At 41.8% G+C, this 20,072-nt stretch overlaps 1 protein-coding gene across 1 annotated transcript; it reads right to left on the bottom strand.

Moving 5' to 3' along the window:
- Positions 1-1,636: 1,636 nt before the first annotated feature.
- CCDC90B (coiled-coil domain containing 90B) lies at positions 1,637-19,093 on the bottom strand. The gene is made up of 9 exons (XM_065406574.1): positions 18,997-19,093; positions 14,205-14,324; positions 12,361-12,464; positions 9,660-9,761; positions 7,131-7,172; positions 6,968-7,039; positions 6,826-6,879; positions 4,976-5,090; positions 1,637-3,056 (listed from the first exon to the last, which is right to left on the bottom strand). The coding sequence occupies exons 1-9, from the start codon at positions 19,091-19,093 to the stop codon at positions 3,001-3,003; spliced, it is 762 nt and encodes a 253-aa protein (XP_065262646.1). The 3' UTR covers positions 1,637-3,000.
- Between the last annotated feature and the right edge of the window lie 979 nt (positions 19,094-20,072).

The following is a 20,072-nucleotide window of genomic DNA, read 5'->3' as shown; positions in this document are numbered from 1 at the left end:
TGACTCACGTTGACTTCAACACTTTGCTGGAATGGCCATTTATTTTGCAAAAGTAGGATGAGCAGTGGAGAAAGACCTTTTAAATTTAACTCAAGCACTCCATATACAAAGATTCTGCAGAATCAAGAAAGAAACAAGCCAAGAAAACACAACTCTGAAAGCTGAGGGAAGCTGGTGAATAAAATAAAAGTTCTATGACAGAAAACATACAATAATCAGACAGAAAATTCCAAACAGCTAATGCTCCCTAGATCCCAATTTACCTCTGCAGCCATTAAGCCCAAGCCTGCCATCAGGCTGTTCTCAAAACTTACATTGATTTTAATGAGAGTGCTGCACATGGAAATAACACATATTCCATTCAACAAACTTGTATTTCCAGAGTAGGAATTTACTCAATTCCATGCCATTAGGGAAGACTAACAAATGATTATGAAGGGGGAACAAAGTGTTGCCTTTCATGCAAGGAACAGTCATGTACGGGGGAAGGAATGTTTAAGGAACAGGAGGTGATGATTGCTCTATTTTGAAGATTCTTTGGGTAATAAAGATTATGGGTCGATTTCAGAGGAGTAACTTGCCCTTTCTTCCAGATGCCTTAAATTCAGATTCCCTTATGCCCAATTCAGACATGTAACTATCTTTCCTTACAGTATGCCAGTTTGGCAGATACCAAATCTTAAAGCTGATTAGCCATTACTGAGGAGCAGGTAAGGGCAGGTGGAAATGCAACTCCTGGGTTCTACCTATTGAGAGCAAATGAATCATGATCTGTGGAAGAGAACTGCAGATGTGATTACCAGATATGCCCACAGCCATTTTTGGTGTCAAATATTTGTGTAGTATTAATCACTGCAAAGAACCCTATGTGGATCAGTTAGAGGTGGATGCTGCAAATGGAAATGGTTGAGGTACACTGGAAGATGAATACTATAAATAGGGGTCTACCAAATTCACAGCCATGAAAATCAAGTCATGTACCATGAAAACTGGTCTCTGGCTGCCCAGTCTTAAGGGAGAGTGGAGAGCAGTGGCTGCTGGCCGGGCACCCAGCTCTGAAGGCAGTGCTGTCACCAGCAGCAGCAGCACAGAAGTAAGGCTGACAATGCCATGTCACCCTTATTTCTCTGCTGCTACTGGTGAGGGAGCGGCCTTCAGAGCTGGGCACCCAGCCAGCAGCTGCCACTTTCCCGCCGCCCAGCTTCAGGCGGGGCGGCTGCTGGAGTAAGGGTGGCAGTACCGTAAGCCCCCTACAACAGGCTTGCAACCCCCTTTTGGGTTGCGGCCCCCAGTTTGAGAAACACTGCGGAGAAATCCGCTGTAGGTTGGTCATGGCATAAACATCTGCGAAATTTGCTATTTATGCCATGACCAACCTGCGAAAAATGTGTGATTGTTCTGTGATTTAAGTAGACTCCTAACTATAAATATGGTGTTTAGAATAGGCTCAAGTGATTCTCTACAACCTTGTAACACATCTAAACCCATCATACAAAGGGATGAAAAAGTAATTAATTCTCTAGGTACAGAGCACATACAAGGAAAATACATAAAGTAGCCTCAGCTCTTAGGAGAATAACTATTCTTACTGTAAGATGTTATCTCAGTTTTACAAATTGGTAAATTGTACTCAAAGTTCTTGGACAGCAATGTAACAATTTTATTATGCTACAAGAGACTGTTTAAATACAGAATTTCATACAGAGAATATAAAATTCACAGGACACTAGCAAATTCAATTTGTAAACAGTAAGATAGAGTCACCTGAAAATGCCTCTATACAGTACTATATACAAAACCTCTCTCCCCTGTACAGAGACTACTCAGAGTTAAAATTTGCTCAACAGGAACACAGTTACCTGTAATGAACGGAACTAAGCATCAGCATGGTTACTTAATTACACTTGTGACGAAAAATAATCTCTTGTGACAAGGACTTAAATAAAATACGATTAGTTGCTTAAACGCTGCAAAAATATCATCCCACCCTGTCATGTCTTAATGTTGAAATTTATCAGCCATTGGCAGAAGGTAAAGAGATCATGATCTAAGTTTGGTTTAGGACAGTCAATGGGACCAATTTATTTCCCAAGGATTGTGGTGCTCACCTGCTTTCCAGAGGGATCTGGGGGCAGGAGCATCAGCAGTTTCATGGAAGAAATGTAACATTTCCACATTTCAAGGCAGATTCTGCTTTCAGGTAAAGGATATGGACCATATAGGGGAGTTCTGTATCTCCAGCAACGGAAAGGAGTCAAAAAAACAACACCACCTTTGTCTTGCTCAGGGAGTTAGTTTTACACACACGTTGCCAATGTGACATTTCCCCTTAGACAAGGGAATTAAAAAATTGTTTGGTTGTATGGGTGGAGGAAATTGTCAAAGAAGGGGTGGGCATTTTAGTCTTACAGCTACTGGTCATTTTTAATCCATACGATTCAGCTTTATGCTGGGAAAGGGATCCTTTTGAAAAGGCTTTATTTTAATAATTTTATAAAGATGGACATACCTCACCCAGCAGGGGAGAGGAGAATCAGGATGGAACACAAACATGCAGCTCCCGTAGTTTAAGATGCACAGAAGTTTCAGAGTAGGATAGCTCCTTGCATTTGGTCACATCAGATGGTAAACACTTTTCTTTGGCAGGGACGTGAGAACAGAACCTTTCCAAAATTAATCATGGGACATGTTCTTTGGTTCCCAGGCCAAAAAACTTTCTGATTTTATATAAACACAGATTCAGTGTTTCTTCTGTATGAGGATTTTGAAAAAAGGCCACTGAAGAATCCATTAGGAGTTAAGGAAAGGTTCCTATTATTGCCCCTAACTATTTTGACCTTTATTATTAAAGAGAATATTTTTTAGTACACATTAAGAATCAATATAAGAACAAAGGCACTAAGAATATCCGCAGTAGCGAACACAGTATGACCTAACAGATGTTCCATGATGTGGACGGCCTTTTCTTCCTCTATTGGTAGCGCAGTAGTTCCTCTGGGTCTATTTCCAAAACCTATAAAATCCCAGTGCTATTGCTAGGCAAGTGAAAACAGAAGCTGTAAAAAGAAAGGAAATAATTAATGTAACACTCAATATCTCCTTGTGTTAAATACAAGGAATTCATTTTTGCCACAGATAGAAGGATGTATAGAACTCTACATGATACGAGACATTTTAAAAGTGCTTCTCTCTAAGTTTCAACCCTTTCTGTACAAAAACTATTTTAGGGGTTGAGGCAGTTATGACAAATTTTCATTACACAATAAAAAAAAATTTCAAACCAAGAGAGAGAACTCAGTTAAAAATACACATAACTGGTACAATGTCGGGGTAGCTAAGAGCAGAATGTGTGAAATCTCAACAACTCTTTCTATATTAGTTGAACCAGCAGTTTAGCAAAGGTTCAGAGAAGGGCAACTAAAATGATTAGGGGTTTGGAACGGGTCCCATATGAGAAGAGATTAAAGAGGCTAGGACTTTTCAGCTTAGAAAAGAGGAGACTAAGGGGGGATATGATAGAGGTATATAAAATCATGAGTGGTGTGGAGAAAGTGAATAAGGAAAAGTTATTTACATGTTCCCATAATAGAAGAACTAGGGGCCACCAAATGAAATTAATGGGCAGCAGGTTTAAAACAAATAAAAGGAAGTTCTTCACACAGTGCACAGTCAACCTGTGGAAGTCCTTCCTGAGGAGGTTGTGAAGGCTAGGACTATAACAGGGTTTAAAAGAGAACTAGATAAATTCATGGAGGTTAAGTCCATTAATGGCTATTAGCCAGGATGGGTAAGGAATGGTGTCTCTAGCCTCTGTTTGTCAGAGGGTGGAGATGGATGGAAGGAGAGAGATCACTTGATCATGACCTGTTAGGTTCACTCCCTCTGGGGCACCTGGCTTTGGCCATTGTCAGTAGACAGGATACTGGGCTGGATGGACCTTTGGTCTGACCCAGTATGGCCATTCTTATGTTAAGAGGGAGTTCTTATTGTTGGACTTGCTTTCTCACTACCACAATTGTTCGGTTACTTCCCTTTCACCCACCTCCAATTCTGTGTAATTTTCCCTGTCTACAGGCAGATTCATTTCCCAATCTCATCTGAGCTCAATTTGTTTTCGTTAAAGCTTACATAAATTACCAAATTGAAAGTATGTTTCTTTGAAAACTTGACTGGGAAGTTTACTGCTGCTGTGGTTAAGGTACATTGATCAAGGTCGAGATCTCCCTACATATCAGTATGTCCCTGCAATAGAAGTCATGAGCTTTTAAGACTTTTTAGAGCAAGCCAACTCAAACTACTACCACATCAGACCATATGGATATGTGAATATGCCACTTCATTCCCTATAGATGAGCTTTAAGCCCCAGAACAATTCTTTGGTAGCTGAGGGGGGCCCAGGATGGTTTTCACTGGGGCACTTCTGCAGCAGGGGCTTGCTAACTGCGGCAAGGATGAATGTCCTGGGAAGCAGTTTTTATATCCTGTACTCATGTCCCTCCTATCCCAATTTTGGGCCCAATCGTGATCTCACTGAAGTTGGTGACAAACCCCCTCAAGTTTTCTGCTGACTCATGATCTTATGTCAAATAATCCTTTTGTAAATTTTGATTAAAGCTAAACAAAAGATGTTCACTAGCAGAAGAAATGATCTCTTGACCTCCTTTTGCTTCAATCTTTCCCATCATTTACTTGATCCCTTACCACACCCGACTTGAGACTAAACTCTTCGGCCTAGAGACCATATCTTTAATTTGTCCTCTTGCGAGGTACATCTATGGTTTTATCTTCATAATTATGTATATATACATACTCATTTTGTTTGCTGCGCATGTTTTAATGTGAACAAACTCAGGAATTATGACCAGGCTACCAAAGGAGCTTTCCAAGAACTAACCTTCCTAAAACCCGCACTTTGAACCAAATTTTACGTTTCTGAAACACACTACAGTATTAATGCCCCTCCCCGCCAACATACCTGCCAAATAACGTATCGTCTCCAGTTTATTCGATTCCATGAGAGTTTTTAAGGAGGCTATTTGTGAATCAATTTTATTACTGATTTCTGCAATAGCACTGTTGGTACTCGAATCCTGAAATACATTACAAGACATGGCATATGCATGGGTCTCATCTCCTGCTCCCTCAACTTAAAAACAAAACAAAAAACAGACGGCAATGCTGTCAGCTATACTACATAAAGAGAAAAATCCATTTAAAAGAGAAATCTCAAAACCCTTGTTGAATTAAGATGTGTAGCCTATAAGTGAGCTAACAAGATGAGCAGAGCAGAGCAGTATGTAATGCAATTGAAGAGTGCTTCTGAAAGGGGAATAGCAAAGAAAAAGCTAAAATTGAGTTCAACGTGATGTGTGTGTCAAATGCCCCACTAATCTGTCTATGGGGCATATTCAACACGGATGTATATTTTGATTAACTTTTAAAAAAATATTCCCCTCCCCTTCCATGAACTGCCTTATGAATTCAGACCCATGCTCCATTTTGTCTGCGTCCTGCCCTGACAATGGCCAATAAGATTCTTCAGAGAAAGGTATAAGAAACCCTACAGCTGACAGTTAAGAAATAATCTGTCCAAAAGGGGAAATTTCTTCCTAACCCCAGTCAGTTTGCAATTGGCTATGTCCAGACTCTTAAGGGTTTATATCTTATGTTATACTGTCTACCTAGCAGTGACCTTGATTTAGCACATTACACTTCTTCTAACCTTCATTAAGCAGAGAGACCTGTTTCATTGCTCAAACAGCATATTTAGACCTTCTACAGAGCAGTTACTGGCTACAAAACATACACAACACACGGCAGGAAGGGAAATAAGAGCCATTTATTTTGTCTAGAGAGTTTAATTAATTAATTCCCGTATATTTTACTGTGGAAACATGGTACAGTAAGTCCTGTATCAGTTTAACTGCAATGCTGACCACGTTTAAACACCTAAATAAAAGTGGCCTGATTTTCTCTGAAGTGCCAAGTACCCACAAATTCCATTAGAAATATTATGGAAGAAGTGGGAAGTTAGATAGTGCTAATGTGCAAGGCAAAAGAGTGAGGAGTCAAAGACCTGAGTGACATGGAGCATGCTAGTGTTGTTAGCAGTTCCAGAGAACTTAGAGAATGGGGAGGGTTTGAGAGGAAAGGTCAGGAGCAGTTTTGGCTGTGTGGAGTTTGATGATCATACACCTGGGAAGAAACTAAAAAAACAGGCTAAAGATGAAGGATTGAATGAAGAGAGACAAGTCAGGAGTGGAGAGGCAGACCTGTGAACCAACGGTGTACCGATGGGAGGTGCAACCACGTGAGTGACTGAAGCATGAAGAGTGAGAAGGAGGGTGGCCAAGGACAGAACACTATAGAGAGCAGGTCTGAAAATTCTGACCAAGCATAAAGGACCTAGGTTCCTGATGTTCTTTGAGAGTACAGGTCTTCATTAAAATAAATATAAACTGTATAGAGTTATTTGTCCTAGAAATGTTAACACAGAATACAGCTAAAATACAAGAGCACAATAACCAGCATTAAAAAGTCATGAATAATGTTTTAAAACTTTATGCCAAGAGTTTATTCTTTCAAAGGAAGCAGATTGGATGCATTAGAACATGATCCAGTTTATGATATTCATACTTGTACATGTATATATGAGTATTTTAATGTGTGCTTAAGAAACACAGGTTTAAGTCACGTGGTATCTTCCATTTCTTGTACACACAAAATCCTGCTAACTCCAGTCAGAATTTTGGGTACATGAGGAAGGCAGGACTGGGTCCATAATATAGAACTGTCAATTATTATTACAGAACAGCTCTTACTCACTTTTTTATGAAACTCTGTAGTTGCTTCCATGAGATTCTTTTCCTGATCTGTGAACTACAGATTAAGAAGAAGGGAGAAATTACAATCTTAATAATGGAATACGGCAAACAATTGACAGAGACATCTTTTAAAAACAGCTTACCATATCTGTCACTCTGCTCCTTTCCAGATTTATGTCCAGCTTATTATCAGCTCTGATTTTACTGGTTTCATTCTTCAAAACAAGCAAAGATAAAATAAACTAATTACACACTTCCCTGAATATTAGACTCTACAATATAATATAGTACTTGCTGTTTACTTACCATTAGCTGCTGTTTAACTTGATCCAACTCAATTTTCATTTTCTAGGTACAAAGAAAAAAAAAAAGACCATTTTACAGAATTAGTAAATGACTAACCATTTTAGTTGGATAGTCAGATCATTGCTATCACATATTATTTGTTAAACTGACTGAACTGGATCACTGAAAATGATGGTATTTCAGGAATAAATCTTTTTATGGATGGACCTGTCTGTCTCAGATTAGACATGCCAATATTAGTCAAACTTCTAATATCAATTATGTCTGATATCTAGATCTATTTGAAATTTGATAAAACCAAGTGGATCAATGTCTATGGATAGTGCACCTAAGCACCTTGTCATTCTGAATGTTGGCTCATATGTCCTAAGAATAGTGGACACACATCCATGAATATACAAAATGCTCTCAGGAAAGGGAAAGTGAAGTAAAAATATCTAAGTCACAAAGTTTTGTTGAATTCTGCGTCTCAAAGAGCTACACACTTTCCCAGCATTAAATAATGGTAATAGGCCTTAAATGAAAGTACATCAGACCATTCAGGGATTTAAATATGGGTTTGTTTTCTTCTGCGGGAATTATGTGAATCTGTATCCCAAACTTACGTTTATATGAACACAAAACATGCCACTTACAAGGCAGAGTCACAGACAGATTGTTCATTTTTAAAGGACAAGAGTGACCCTGCCAGCAGGTAGGGGATCTTGGGGGACAACTACTGCAGTGGTGGGGTGCAAAATAAACTTTATTAAGAAAATGCAAAAACAGGGAAAATTCAATAGTGAGGGGTATGGGGTTTGTTAAGGTAGACAATTGGGGAGGGGTTTCTTTTAGTAAATAGGATAGGGGGTTTCAATAGTGGGGTACAATACAGTTGGTAACCAATTAACACTGAAGTATAAATGTAACAGGTAGCTAACAGTTCCTATGTAAAGGGTGTGTCACAGCAGCATATAACCAACTAACAGTTATGGGTAAAATGTGTTAAATAACCAACAACTTTAGGTAAAAATGTGTCACAGTGGTGTAAATGTAAAATGTGAGGTGTGTTAGAGAGAAAAAGGGGTAACCAATGGGGTTTTATGCTTGACTTCAGTAATACAATTGAGGTTTGGCAGCAGTGGGAGTGGGGTGAGCACGTGGGGGAAGGGATTAAAAGAGAGAGAGAGAGAGGAAGAAAGTGGTAGAGGAGTGAGGTTGGGGGATGGGGGAAGAGGAGCACATGGTGGAGCAGACAGGCTGCAAGTTTAAACAGCAGAGAGACAATTATACAGAACACAGCAAAATCTTATCTATGATTTAATTTAACCAGGACTACACAAATTAGCAAGTAACAAAACACAATGCAACAATTCTTTAAGCCTAACTTACAGAGTACAATGCAAGCAATTTTCTAAACCTAACTTAACCACAACTATGCAAAATGAAATTACAATTTATCTAGACTAAAGGCTAAATCTAACCTAATGGGTGCACCTTATACCAGGGGTAGTTCCAGAGGGCAGAGTGGTGTGTGCCCAGGATACAGCTTCAAAAGGGGGGGGGGTGTTTAACTAGTGGTGGCTGCAAGCAGGCTTATTTCTAGCAGCAAAGGCGCTGCGGAGCTATAAGCAGATTACAGATACAGACCAATGAGTTAGCTTGGGTCTGCCTGCTGGGGAAAGAAAGCCAGCAGCCAGAACAAGGGGAGTGTGCAAGAGGTTTTTCCTTACCAATCCCCAAAGCAGCAGCAGGAACAGCAGTTTCAGCATCAGAGGATGCAGAGAGGACTCGATTCGCTTACAATAATCAGGAGATCTCCAGGCACAAATTCGTTGTTCGTGGGAGGGGAGTTTAAAAACGGGGGTACACTCAAAAACAAACGAGAGCGGGGAGAGGGCCCCCCAAAGACCCCTAGCTGATCAGACCAGGTGGCAAAGCAAGGACCTTCTCCGGGGGTCGGATCAGAAAATGTCTGGTTTTAAGGGCAAACTCAGGCAGTTTCCCGCCAGTAACTTTGATTGGTTCCCCTTAATCCAGGGGAGGAGAGAAGGCAGGGAAACTGCAGGTAGGCACAGGACATGTCTGGGCAAGTTTTGAGTCACAGGTATGACTCATATGCTCAACTATGTGGCCACTTTAGGTCTTGCATATCTGGGCAGAGCATCCTACATGGAGCCGGGTCCGAACAAAGAAGCTAGACAAAGGAGCGAAAAGCCCCCCCCTCCCTGAGCAGAGCAATGGCTCCAGTCAGTCTGCACAAGCCATTTCCATGAGCAGGGCCAGGCTGTGACTTTGGTCAGTTCCATGGCCGGGCGGGGGGGGGGGGGGGGGGGGGGGGAGGGAGGGGGGCGGCCACTCAGCACAAACAGAAAGGAAGTGGGAAAAGGGAATCCAACAGGGGGACAAGCTGTAACAGACAAAGAAAACTAAGCTTTCAGCACTGGTGAAAGTATCAGTGCTTGCTTATATCTAAATAGTTCGTTCCAAAAGACTACTCCTCAACATATTTTGCAATTTATCTGTTCAGTTACAAAGATTCAGTAGTACCTCATTTTCTGCTCGCAGGTTTGCAAATTCACTTTTCTCTAGGATTACCATATCTTTCCGAATAGAGTCCAAATGCGCCATTATCTGCTGCAGAGTTATTTCCTAGGAAATAATACAGTAATCACTCAGCACTGGTAAGAAATGCTAAGACCTGTACAAGCATTGCATTTCAACAGTAAGAAAGAGAGATGCTTAGGTCACAGAAAGCAAAGTCTTGTTGTGCATGAAATCATTAACTGGTGACTGTCAAGCATAAAATAAAACAAAAAAATAATAAAAAAGTCATACAGTAACGGACAATGAAAAGCTGGAGTTTGTTCGAGGGATTCAGAACCATTACTCTTGCTGTTTTATAGAACAATTCTAAAACTAAGGTAGAAAAGCCACAGGTATTTGGTCCACACAGTTGGTCAATAAAATAGACCAGAACTCCCTGGTTGAACCTGCAGTCACCACTTACTTTTGATGCCCATATGAAATGTGCTGATGGTCTCAGTCCAGTTCCTAGTGGACATCATCATATTTAGCACTAATGAGTCCTCCTTGCTATAAGGGTTGGCTGAGAGGCCAAGGACTGAATGGTTATGGATACCAAATTACCCTCTCGCCCCAATGTGATGAGGCACATTGGCAAGGCATTGTGGGAAATCTCACTGACTTACCTATTGTGTGGACAGAGTTCAGCTTCGAACACTGTTAAGCTGCCACTTTCACAAGCACTACATTCACTTCAACTTAGAATTTTAAAAAATAATAGGAATCCTTAGATTTGAAGTGAACAAAAAACCTAATTGACCTCAGGATCTTATAATACTTAAAGGTCCTAGACAGTTTTATCGTACTGTTCCTTTAAATGTTAGTGACATGGAATTATGCGGGAGCCTGCTTTTGAGGCTATTGGGCTTAGTGAGAAGGAAAATGCCCAGCCCCAATTCAGGATTCAAGGGAGTTAGTACTCCTCAGTTCCAATTCAAAATTACAGTAGAACCTCAGAGTTACGAACTGAGCAGTCAACCATACATCTCATTTGGAACTGGAAGTACACAATCAGGCAGCAGCAGAGACACACACACACACACACACACTAAATTAAAAACAAGAGCAAATACAGTACTGTGTTAAATGTAAACTACTAAAAAAAATTAAGGGAAAGCAGCATTTTTCTTCTGCATAGTAAATTTCAAAGCTGTATTAAGTCAATGTTCAGTTGTAAACTTGTGAAAGAACCACCATAATGTTTTGTTCAGAGTCTCAAACATTTCAGAGGTATGAACAACCTCCATTCCCGAGCTGTTCGTAACTCTGAGGTTCTATTGTACCTACAATTTAGCCTGAGCCCACTCCCATTGAAGCCAATGGAAAATCAGGTCTGATCCCATCTGTGTTGAATACACACACACTGTTAGTTTCCTACAATTCCTTACAGTGCCCTGGCTGTGCTTATGTTTGGATCTATTCTCTCCACACTGCAAGTTAAACAATTTTAAAATTCTGAGGCTGAATAGAACATTCACTAAGCTAAACCACATTATTACAAGGAAGCTACATTTGGGATCTAGGTGTTAGGCAACGGACATTTATACTTCTTTAGACACAGCAGGGTCTCAAAGCCAGTAGGGTTTCCATATTAAATGAAAAGATTAAAAAAAGAACAGGAAAAACACAAGTTCTTGGGTTCTCCTCTACTGCCATAATTTAGTTATCATGGTAAAAGTTCTCAAAAATTAAAAAAATAACTAAGGGGAAAAAACTGTTGGAATAAGACTCCATGGCTTAATAATGGAGAAGTAATTTGTGCTTAATTGCATATTCTCACTGAACATAAGTGGTACATAATTCTTAGCCTAGTGTCTTCTTGATTAAACTATTATTTTGTATCAGAGTCTAGTTACACTGGCCCAATTGTCTACTGCGCAAAGAAAGTAAAATTCTTAGATCCTTTCAATTTCACACATTTGTTATGATGAAATTAATTATCCTCCCCCGTACACCTAGACGCACCAAATTATTTTACTGGCTAACTATAATCACATAATTTTACAAGAACTAGCTTGAACCTACCAGTGGAAGAAGACAATCAATATGATTCTTTGCATGAAGCATCAGTGCATATTTGAACTGTATAACAGACCAGTTCCACGAACCAAATATGCAGAAAGAGTCAAGATCATCATGAACCAGGTTTGGTGATTTTTAATTTAGCAACAAGAAACCAACCAAGACCAATACTGTAAATCTATGCTGTTGTTAAATAAAAGACACTGGTTACTTTCCCCTACCTAAAGCATCCATATCATGATTAACAATCAGGATAATCTTCCTTGAAATTCACTTCCTGTCCTAAACTGTGGTGCAGCATTGCTGTGTGTTGTTAAACAGTTGCTGTCTCACCCCACAGGCTGCCTTTCAGTAGCAGATGAAGCGATCCCTGCATAGCATTTGTAGATCATTCTTACTTTTGGAAAGAACTTTTGGTTCCTATGGGATGAAAGGTGCTATAGTAAATGCAAGATATCACTTATCCCTCTCTAATTTAAGCTCAGCTAGGATTTTAGGACAATCTGCCTCAGTAAAGTATCCACTATACTAGTAGTATCACTATAATGTATAAACTACTATATTTTATAAAGCACCATTTGTGTTTATGATGCTTCACGGACAGGTAAAATGACAAGGATACAACAAATCATTGATTTGTTACCTGCTGAGCTTGGGTCACCATATCCTTATAGACTGTGTCTAGGCTGACATTTGACAAAGTTGTTAACGCTGATACAATGGTCTCTGCTTGTTCTTTACCAAAACCTGGAAGACAGTTGAAGGATGACAGGTTAAGATGAAATGAAAAATTGTATGGAGAGGCAAGCAAAAGCTACACAATAAGCATAAAACTCAGTACGCAAGTGCAAAGGTAAGTTACAGGTCACACTGCCAGTGACATGGAGTCAACCACCAAGCTACCAAAACTTTTAAGATCACTAACTTTTCAAAATTCTGAACTTTTGCAGCTTTGAATCTGAAGTGCATCCATTATATTTTGAACATACAAAAAAGAATGACCTTTCTGCAGGTGCCGCATGCAATAGGAGCATAATGTGCAACCTGTTCAACTGCCATGGGCCATTTAGTTTTTTCTAATGTATAGTATTTTCTCACAAATACTATTTCATAAACCAAGTTTATCCTTTGCTACAGAGTGTGCATCCTAGGGGGGGAAAAGAATGAAATTAATAAGGGAATGTTACATAAACTGAAATTGCTTCACATCCTTTGGGGCAAATTCAGACTGGGCATATGCATTAAAAACACTGTTGACTTCAAGAACATTGCACCTGATTACACCAGATCAAAATTGGGCCGTTAGGACTTCTACTTACCAGTACTAATACTTTGTGTGTAGTCTGGTATGGTTCTGAAGCTTTAGCTTCCCCGGAGTCTCAATTATTTTTTAAAAAACTAGCTAATTTTTCTAATTACCAGCCCAATCCACACCCAAGCTGCATGGAAGTTCTGAGAATCTCATGAAATCTATTTGTACTGTAAATACTTTACACTGGAAGGAGGCTGAACTCAATAGGTCTCTTCCCTCCTCTAATGCCGATGACCTCTATGTTTACAGCTTGATCACTGTAATACCTGTTTTTTTTATGTAAGACAAGACCATGTCAAAGATGAGACAAATGAACATGAGAAAGAAAATGTAAAGTTAAGTGTTCAGGTAAATCTTAGAAGACTGCACCCAAACAATGCAGCACAGGTGATATGCAAGATTAATCACTTTTGAGCCCAGAGGGGGGCTATATGAGATATGATACCAATGTATAACAGGGCAGGTGTTACAATATATTCAGTCTCCCACCTTTGTCATTTTAAATCAAACCTTTTAAAGAAACATTGTTTTTACATAACCTAAATTTGGGGCCTTACATGACACAAGCAAAATTTAACAAAACCTAAAATCAAAGTGTTTCTATGACATTTTCTTTTTAAAAAATTCCAATACAACTGTTTTATCACTTGGATTTAAGCATTCCTCTGAAGTGTTTGAATCCCCAACACCGCACTATCATACTAGCGTAGGAGAACTGGATAGGGTTTTTTTTTTTTTTTTTTAAATACAGTGTTTCTACATTGTTCAAGCTGAGTGAAATGAAAAAATATAAACCAAAAGCAAGTGGGGGGAAAAGTCAATTCGATTTTTTAAAAATTTCAATAAATTAATGGTTTATTAGTAACTGGTAGAAGGAATCTATATTTTAACATGGCCATCACAGTTATTCTTTATATTTTAGTGATACTTTACAGTTACAGAGTGCATTAAGTTTCTCTGATGGAAGGCACTATATATAAGCTTCCACAAACCTACAAGGTAAGTAAATGTTACCTTACTGAGTTTATTTTTTATGGTCGTATAGACAATCTACATGGGACGCTTCCATTTACACCGTAGCAGCTACAGAGATGCATGACAAATAGGAACCCTTTAATACTTTTGGGAAAGTAGCAGTATGATTTCACTTGAGTTACTTAATAGGTATTGCTCACCATGAACTTCCAGCTCTCGTACCAATGCATGGGTATCAAAGGTTAGCTTTCTCTGTTCCAGTGGGGTTATTTCAACTCTTCTCATGTCATACGACTTCACAGGGGCTGTGGCAGCAAAACCTGAAAATGGCAAGAAGCCATTAGGAAGCTGTTTACTCATTCGTTTCCTTGTTAATTTTATCCTGGAATGCAATAACATTAAAGAGTTTTTGCTGCATAATCTTTCATTGTGGAAAGGAGGACCCCAGTGCACTAATATGTGTGCAACGAAGAGCGTTTGTCCTCCTTCAATAGCTTGATTATAAAGCAGAGGGAAGTAGTCAGTCTAACCAGCATTTTCTCCTGCCCCTAAATGTTCTAAATCTCATCACTGTTCTCATTGTCTTTACAAATATTTGCTCCACTACTAGGACCCCAAACAACAATCCCAAATTCAGGTATCCAAGGTGCTACAGCCAAGACTCTGGGTATACCAAAAGTCAAAATACTGTGATTGAATAACTTGATGATTATCAGTAATGTATTAACTATTAAAGGAAGGTATTTAAATTATGTTTCTACTTTTAAAAGTGTAACTGTTCTAATGTAGCCAACAAGAAACGGGTTGTACAACCAGGATCGTTCTGAGGGCCCTCTGTCAGAAAACTACACAACCACCAGCTACATTCTTCACACCAACTTCTTCCCCAGCACCCTATCAGCAAAGGGATTGCATCTTCTAGTGACGCACAAAACGGGGGTGCCATGTCAATAAATCACCAATAATTATGTAGTGCCAGTGCTTGGGGAGAATTTACTGGTTTACCAACTAACCAATTAGGCAACAGACTTTGACACATGATTTTAACACCTAATATATCACAGATTTGTTGAGTTAGAGACTATTGATTTTACTGTGTGAAAGATGACATCCCAGAGGATATAAAGAACTGGGATTTGAAGTTTTAACAGTTCTTGTGATTTACCCATGCTTGCATCTCTAATTTCCTACAAGTTCTTTCACTCCTCTGTGCATCTCGTTCTCCAACCTGTTTCAAATAGTCTCCTAATTGCTATTCAGCAAAACCTGTCTTTCACATCTAAATCCCTGCAGAAAACCCATTTCTTGTACAAATCCTTCCTTCCTACCACTAACTCTCTCCCTTCACCAAACTGTTGTCCCAGTCTTGTCATGGCTTTGATTAGGAAAAGAAATAGAGGTCAGATCAGCATTTGACATAGGGTCAACCTCCTCCAGCTAAATCAAAGTCAATGTTAATCTGCATCTACACTAGGGAACTAGTTGTGGTTAATTAAGCCTGACCTCACTTCCTAATCTATACAAAACCTATATTAAATTTATGATTGGGATAGAGAAAAGGTATTATTCTATTTAAGAAATGCATGTAAATTGCATATGTGGCTGTATACAATATTTAAGTTTCATAATTCCCAATTTTCCAATGCTATAAAGCATTCATTTCTAACTAGGGCTGTCAAGCGATTAAAAAAATTAATCTCGATTAATTACGCTGTTAAACAATAATAGAATACCATTTATTTAAATATTTTTGGATGTTTTCTATATTTTCAAATATATTGATTTCAATTACAACAGAATACAAAGTGTACAGTGTTCACTTTATTTTTTATTATAAACATTTGCACTGTAAAAAACATTTCAATTCACCTCATTGAACTACTGTAGTGCAATCTCTTTATCATGAAAGTTTAACTTACAAATGTAGAAGTATGTAAAAAAGAATAACTGCACTTAATAAAACAACGTAAAACTTTAGAGCCTACAAGTCCACTCAGACCGCCTCCTTGTTCAGCCAGTCACTCAGACAAACAAGCATTCAGTGTTGGGGGAGGACAGGGGAGGTGGGAAGTAAGATATGACTTGTGCAGGAGGAGAGCCTGGGAGGACAGGGGGTGACAATCGGGAGGAGCAAGCAATAACTTGTGCAGGAGGAAGGTGTCTTGCTGCTGCTTCTGGAAGGGTGGCTTCTGGTACTGGGCTCGCCAGGCTCCCCTCCTTTTACTGAGCTAGGTGGGCTCCCTTCAGCTAAGTGATCCCTTGTTTGCAAGAGAGGGTGGATTTTACCTCAGGCACTCATCATACTGCAGGGGAGGAGAGGCTCATGCAGGGAGGCTGAGCTCGCCAGGCCCATGTTCTCTATGGGGTAGCCCCACAGTGAGCAGCCGGCTAGGGGCAATGGGGCACAACGCAGGGGGGTTGGTCCTGGGAGTGAGGGGCTGACTAGGAACAACAGGGCCTGGGCTGGCTAGGGTCTCCATTTTGGCCAGGACAGTCCCCTTTTTCAGCTCTGTCCCAGCTGGCCCTACTTCTTTGCCAAAACTGGGCATTTGTACCAGCTGCAAGGCAGAGCAGAGAGTGGAGGCTGCTGCCTGGGGGTCAGCTGAAGGCAGCACTGCCCGCCAGCAGGAAAGTGGAGAAATTTGCTGCTGGTGGGCACTGCTGGCTTCAGAGCTGACCCCTGGGCAGCGCAGAGCTGGGGTGAGGTGGGGAGATCAGCCTCGGGGAGCTCGGGGAAAGGGGGAGGGGAAGATCAGCATCAGCTGTGGGCAGCAGCCCCAGCAGTGGGCGGCACGGGGATCGGGGGTCAGCCCCAGCCCCAGGCAGCACGGGGGTCAGCCTATTAATTATACAGGCCTATCTCACTCAGTCCCCTCTGATCTTGCACTGCTTTTTTTCCTTGACCAGGACTGAACATATTATATGCAAAAAAAAAATCCCAAACTATTAAGAGAATGCTAAGGTTGCAAAGTCAAGCACTCAAAAGTTAGGAAATGTCAGAATTAAGGTTGCCTGTGTGCATTATGATAAATAAAGATTATGTGATTGCATACTATTTTTGCCACAGGACCCCTGCACAAGCCCCCACTCTCTCTGTCCTCGCATCCCAGCTCCAGCTAAATCTTGCTAATTCTTTCTGCACAACAGCTCCAAGATACAGCCTTTCCTATCCACCCACATAGCTAAAAACCTCATCCAGGCTCTCAATTCACATCACACTGCAACATCCTCTTTGCTGGCCTTGATAGTCTTGCCCTGCTTATAGCCATTCAAAATGTTCCTATAAAGATCATTTCCCTAGCTCATCACACTGAGTACTTCACCCCTCTCTTTGCCTCCCTCCACTAGCTCCCCCTTCTCTATCATTTCAAATGTAAGCTATTTACTTTCACTTTAAAGGCCTTTCATGGGAATTCGATAACCTCCCTTAGAAGCCTATTCCAGAGCTTAATTATCCTTATAGTTGAAAAGTTTTTTTCCTAACATCGAACCTGAATCTCTCTTGCTGCAGATCAAGCTCATTACTTCTTGTGGACATAGAGAATAATGATCATCATCTTCTTTATAACAGTCTCTAACATATTTGAAATCTGTTATCATTTGTCTTCCTTTGTCAAGACTAAACATGCTCATTTTAATCGTTCCTCAAAGGTCTGGTTTCTAACTCTTATCATTTTTGTAGCTCTCTTCTGGACTCTCTATTTTGTCCACATTTTTCTTGAAGTGTGGCATACAAAACTGGACAGAGTACTCCAGCTGAGACCTTACCAAGCTGAGACCTTACATACAACATTCCTGTTAATATGGCCCAGAATACTGACCTTTTTTTGCAGCTGCATCACATTGTTGATGCACATTCAATTTGTGATTTTTCACTACAACTTGCAGATCCTTTTTAGCGGTACTACCAATTAGCCAGTTATAATCCCTTTTGTAGCTGATTTGTCCTTCTTAAGTGTAGTACTTTGCACTTATCTTTATGGAATTTCATCTTGTTGAATTCAGACCAGTTCCCCAGTTTGTCAAAGTAATTTTGAATTCTAACCCTGTCCTCCAACGTGCTTGCACATCACCCCACACGCTACTTATCAATTCTCATACACTACTGACCCCTCGACTCCCACCTCTGCTCTGCCAGTAAGCCCAGTCTTCTCAGTCAACCACTTAGGAAATTCCCATTACAATCTGCAAATCCACCTCACTGTCCTCCTTCAAATCCCTTCTTTGCTGTGATGCCACCAAAAAAACAAAACACCTAGACTGCAGTTTGACACAGGGCGAGCAGTGACTGCTGTCCATCATGCTGACCAGTATTATCTCAGATCATGTCTTCACTACCAACATTAAAGCTCTTCAACGTGGCTGTGTAGTCGCGGCACCAGAGAGCTCTCCCAGCGTTGTAAAACACCCACCTCCTCGAGGGGAGTAGCTACCCGGTGCACTGTCTACACGGCCACTTTACAGCACTGAAACTGGCATCGCTCAGGGCGGTGTTTTTTCACACCCCTGAGCGAGAACGTTTCAGCGCTGTAAAGTGGCCATGTAGACAAGGCCTCACTGTGCACCCTCCCCCCCCATAATCTCCTATTGTCTCCTACCTTAGACTTGGACCCCAAGCTCTCTGGGGGAGGGGCTGTTTTTTTGTTCTTTGGTACAGCGCCTAGCACCCTGGTCTGTGATGGGGGAGCCCCTTGGCACGGGATAAACAGTGACGCCAGGCCCCCCTCACTTGCCGACTGGGTCGCCCACTCTCAGGTCAGCAGCGAGGGGGGGTCGAGGGGGGGCTATGAGCTCACCCAGCTGGGTGCTGACCTCGCCCAGCCGGGGCGCGCACCGCCCAGAGTGGGGCCAGGAGGGGGGAAGCTCCACCCCCCTGAGAAGAAAAAGGCCCCTCAGTGGGGGCCGATAATGGGGGAACTCACCCCCCCGCGGGGGTGTCCCTCACCGCGGGGGGGGGGAACGCTCCGGGGGGGGGGCAGAGGCGCCTCTCACCTCTCCTTGCGGCCGGCAGCGCAGCGCCCCAGGGCGCGCCCGGCCGCGAGCCGCCCCCTGAGGCCAGGAGCCTCCGGCCCAGCCCGCTGCCCCTCATCCGCCTCCTCCGCCACGCGGGGCTCGCGGGCAGCAGAGCCAGGGACAGTCTCCCGCCGGCGGCGGCTCAGCTCTTCCGGCGGGCGCCCCAGTGCGCTCTGGGAATTGTAGTCTCGCGGTGCCGCCCTGCTCGCTGGGAGCTGCACCCGCGGCCCTGGCGCGGCGCCCTCGTGTGGCCACACGCGCACACACTTGCATTCGTAATCACCCCGCCTTGCGTGCACACACTCACATGAGCACACACTCTCCCACTCATTCACTCGCATGCACACACAACCCACACCCCTGCATACACACCTCCACTGGTATGCACACCCCCTTGCGTGCACACACCCACACGAGCACACACTTTCCCACTCATTCACTCGTATGCACACACAACACACACCCCTGCATGCACACCTCCACTGGTATGCACACCCCCTTGCGTGCACACACCCACACGAGCACACACTTTCCTACTCATTCACTCGTATGCACACACCCACACACTTGTGCAAAGGGGCAATACCCACACAGATGCGCTCATGCCCTGGTAGATGCACAGCCACTTGCACACATGTAATTGTTTAGTTATGGTGCTACCTCCCTTGTGAATCTTTACGTGGTCTCCCAGACACCGACTTCTGGAGCAGGTAAGAATTTTAAATGGAGTCAAACAGAGCTCAGTACTTGGCACCTACCTAGATACTTATGGGGATGGCTTTGCAGAGAGGGAATCAAATTTCCTTTGGTCTCCTAGAGGTCTTCCTACAGATCACTTGAGAAGCTCAGCTCTTATTTACGAACTGCTGTGATGTATGGAATCACAGATCATCTTAAACAAGATAATTCTACACTACAGACACTTAAGGAACAGGCGTCCACACTGCTCCAGTTCCAGCGTGATCTGGCTTTGTTTACCATCAGGGGCCACACTGTGCCTGGAACGCTGTACAGCAGATAGAGACATCTAGTGGGTGGATTATTTAACTTCAAGC

This window comes from Emys orbicularis, chromosome 1 (genome assembly GCF_028017835.1).
Source record: "Emys orbicularis isolate rEmyOrb1 chromosome 1, rEmyOrb1.hap1, whole genome shotgun sequence".
Taxonomy (NCBI): Eukaryota; Metazoa; Chordata; order Testudines; family Emydidae; genus Emys; species Emys orbicularis.
Note: the sequence above shows the minus strand (reverse complement) of the source record. Positions and strands in the feature narration are given on the sequence as shown.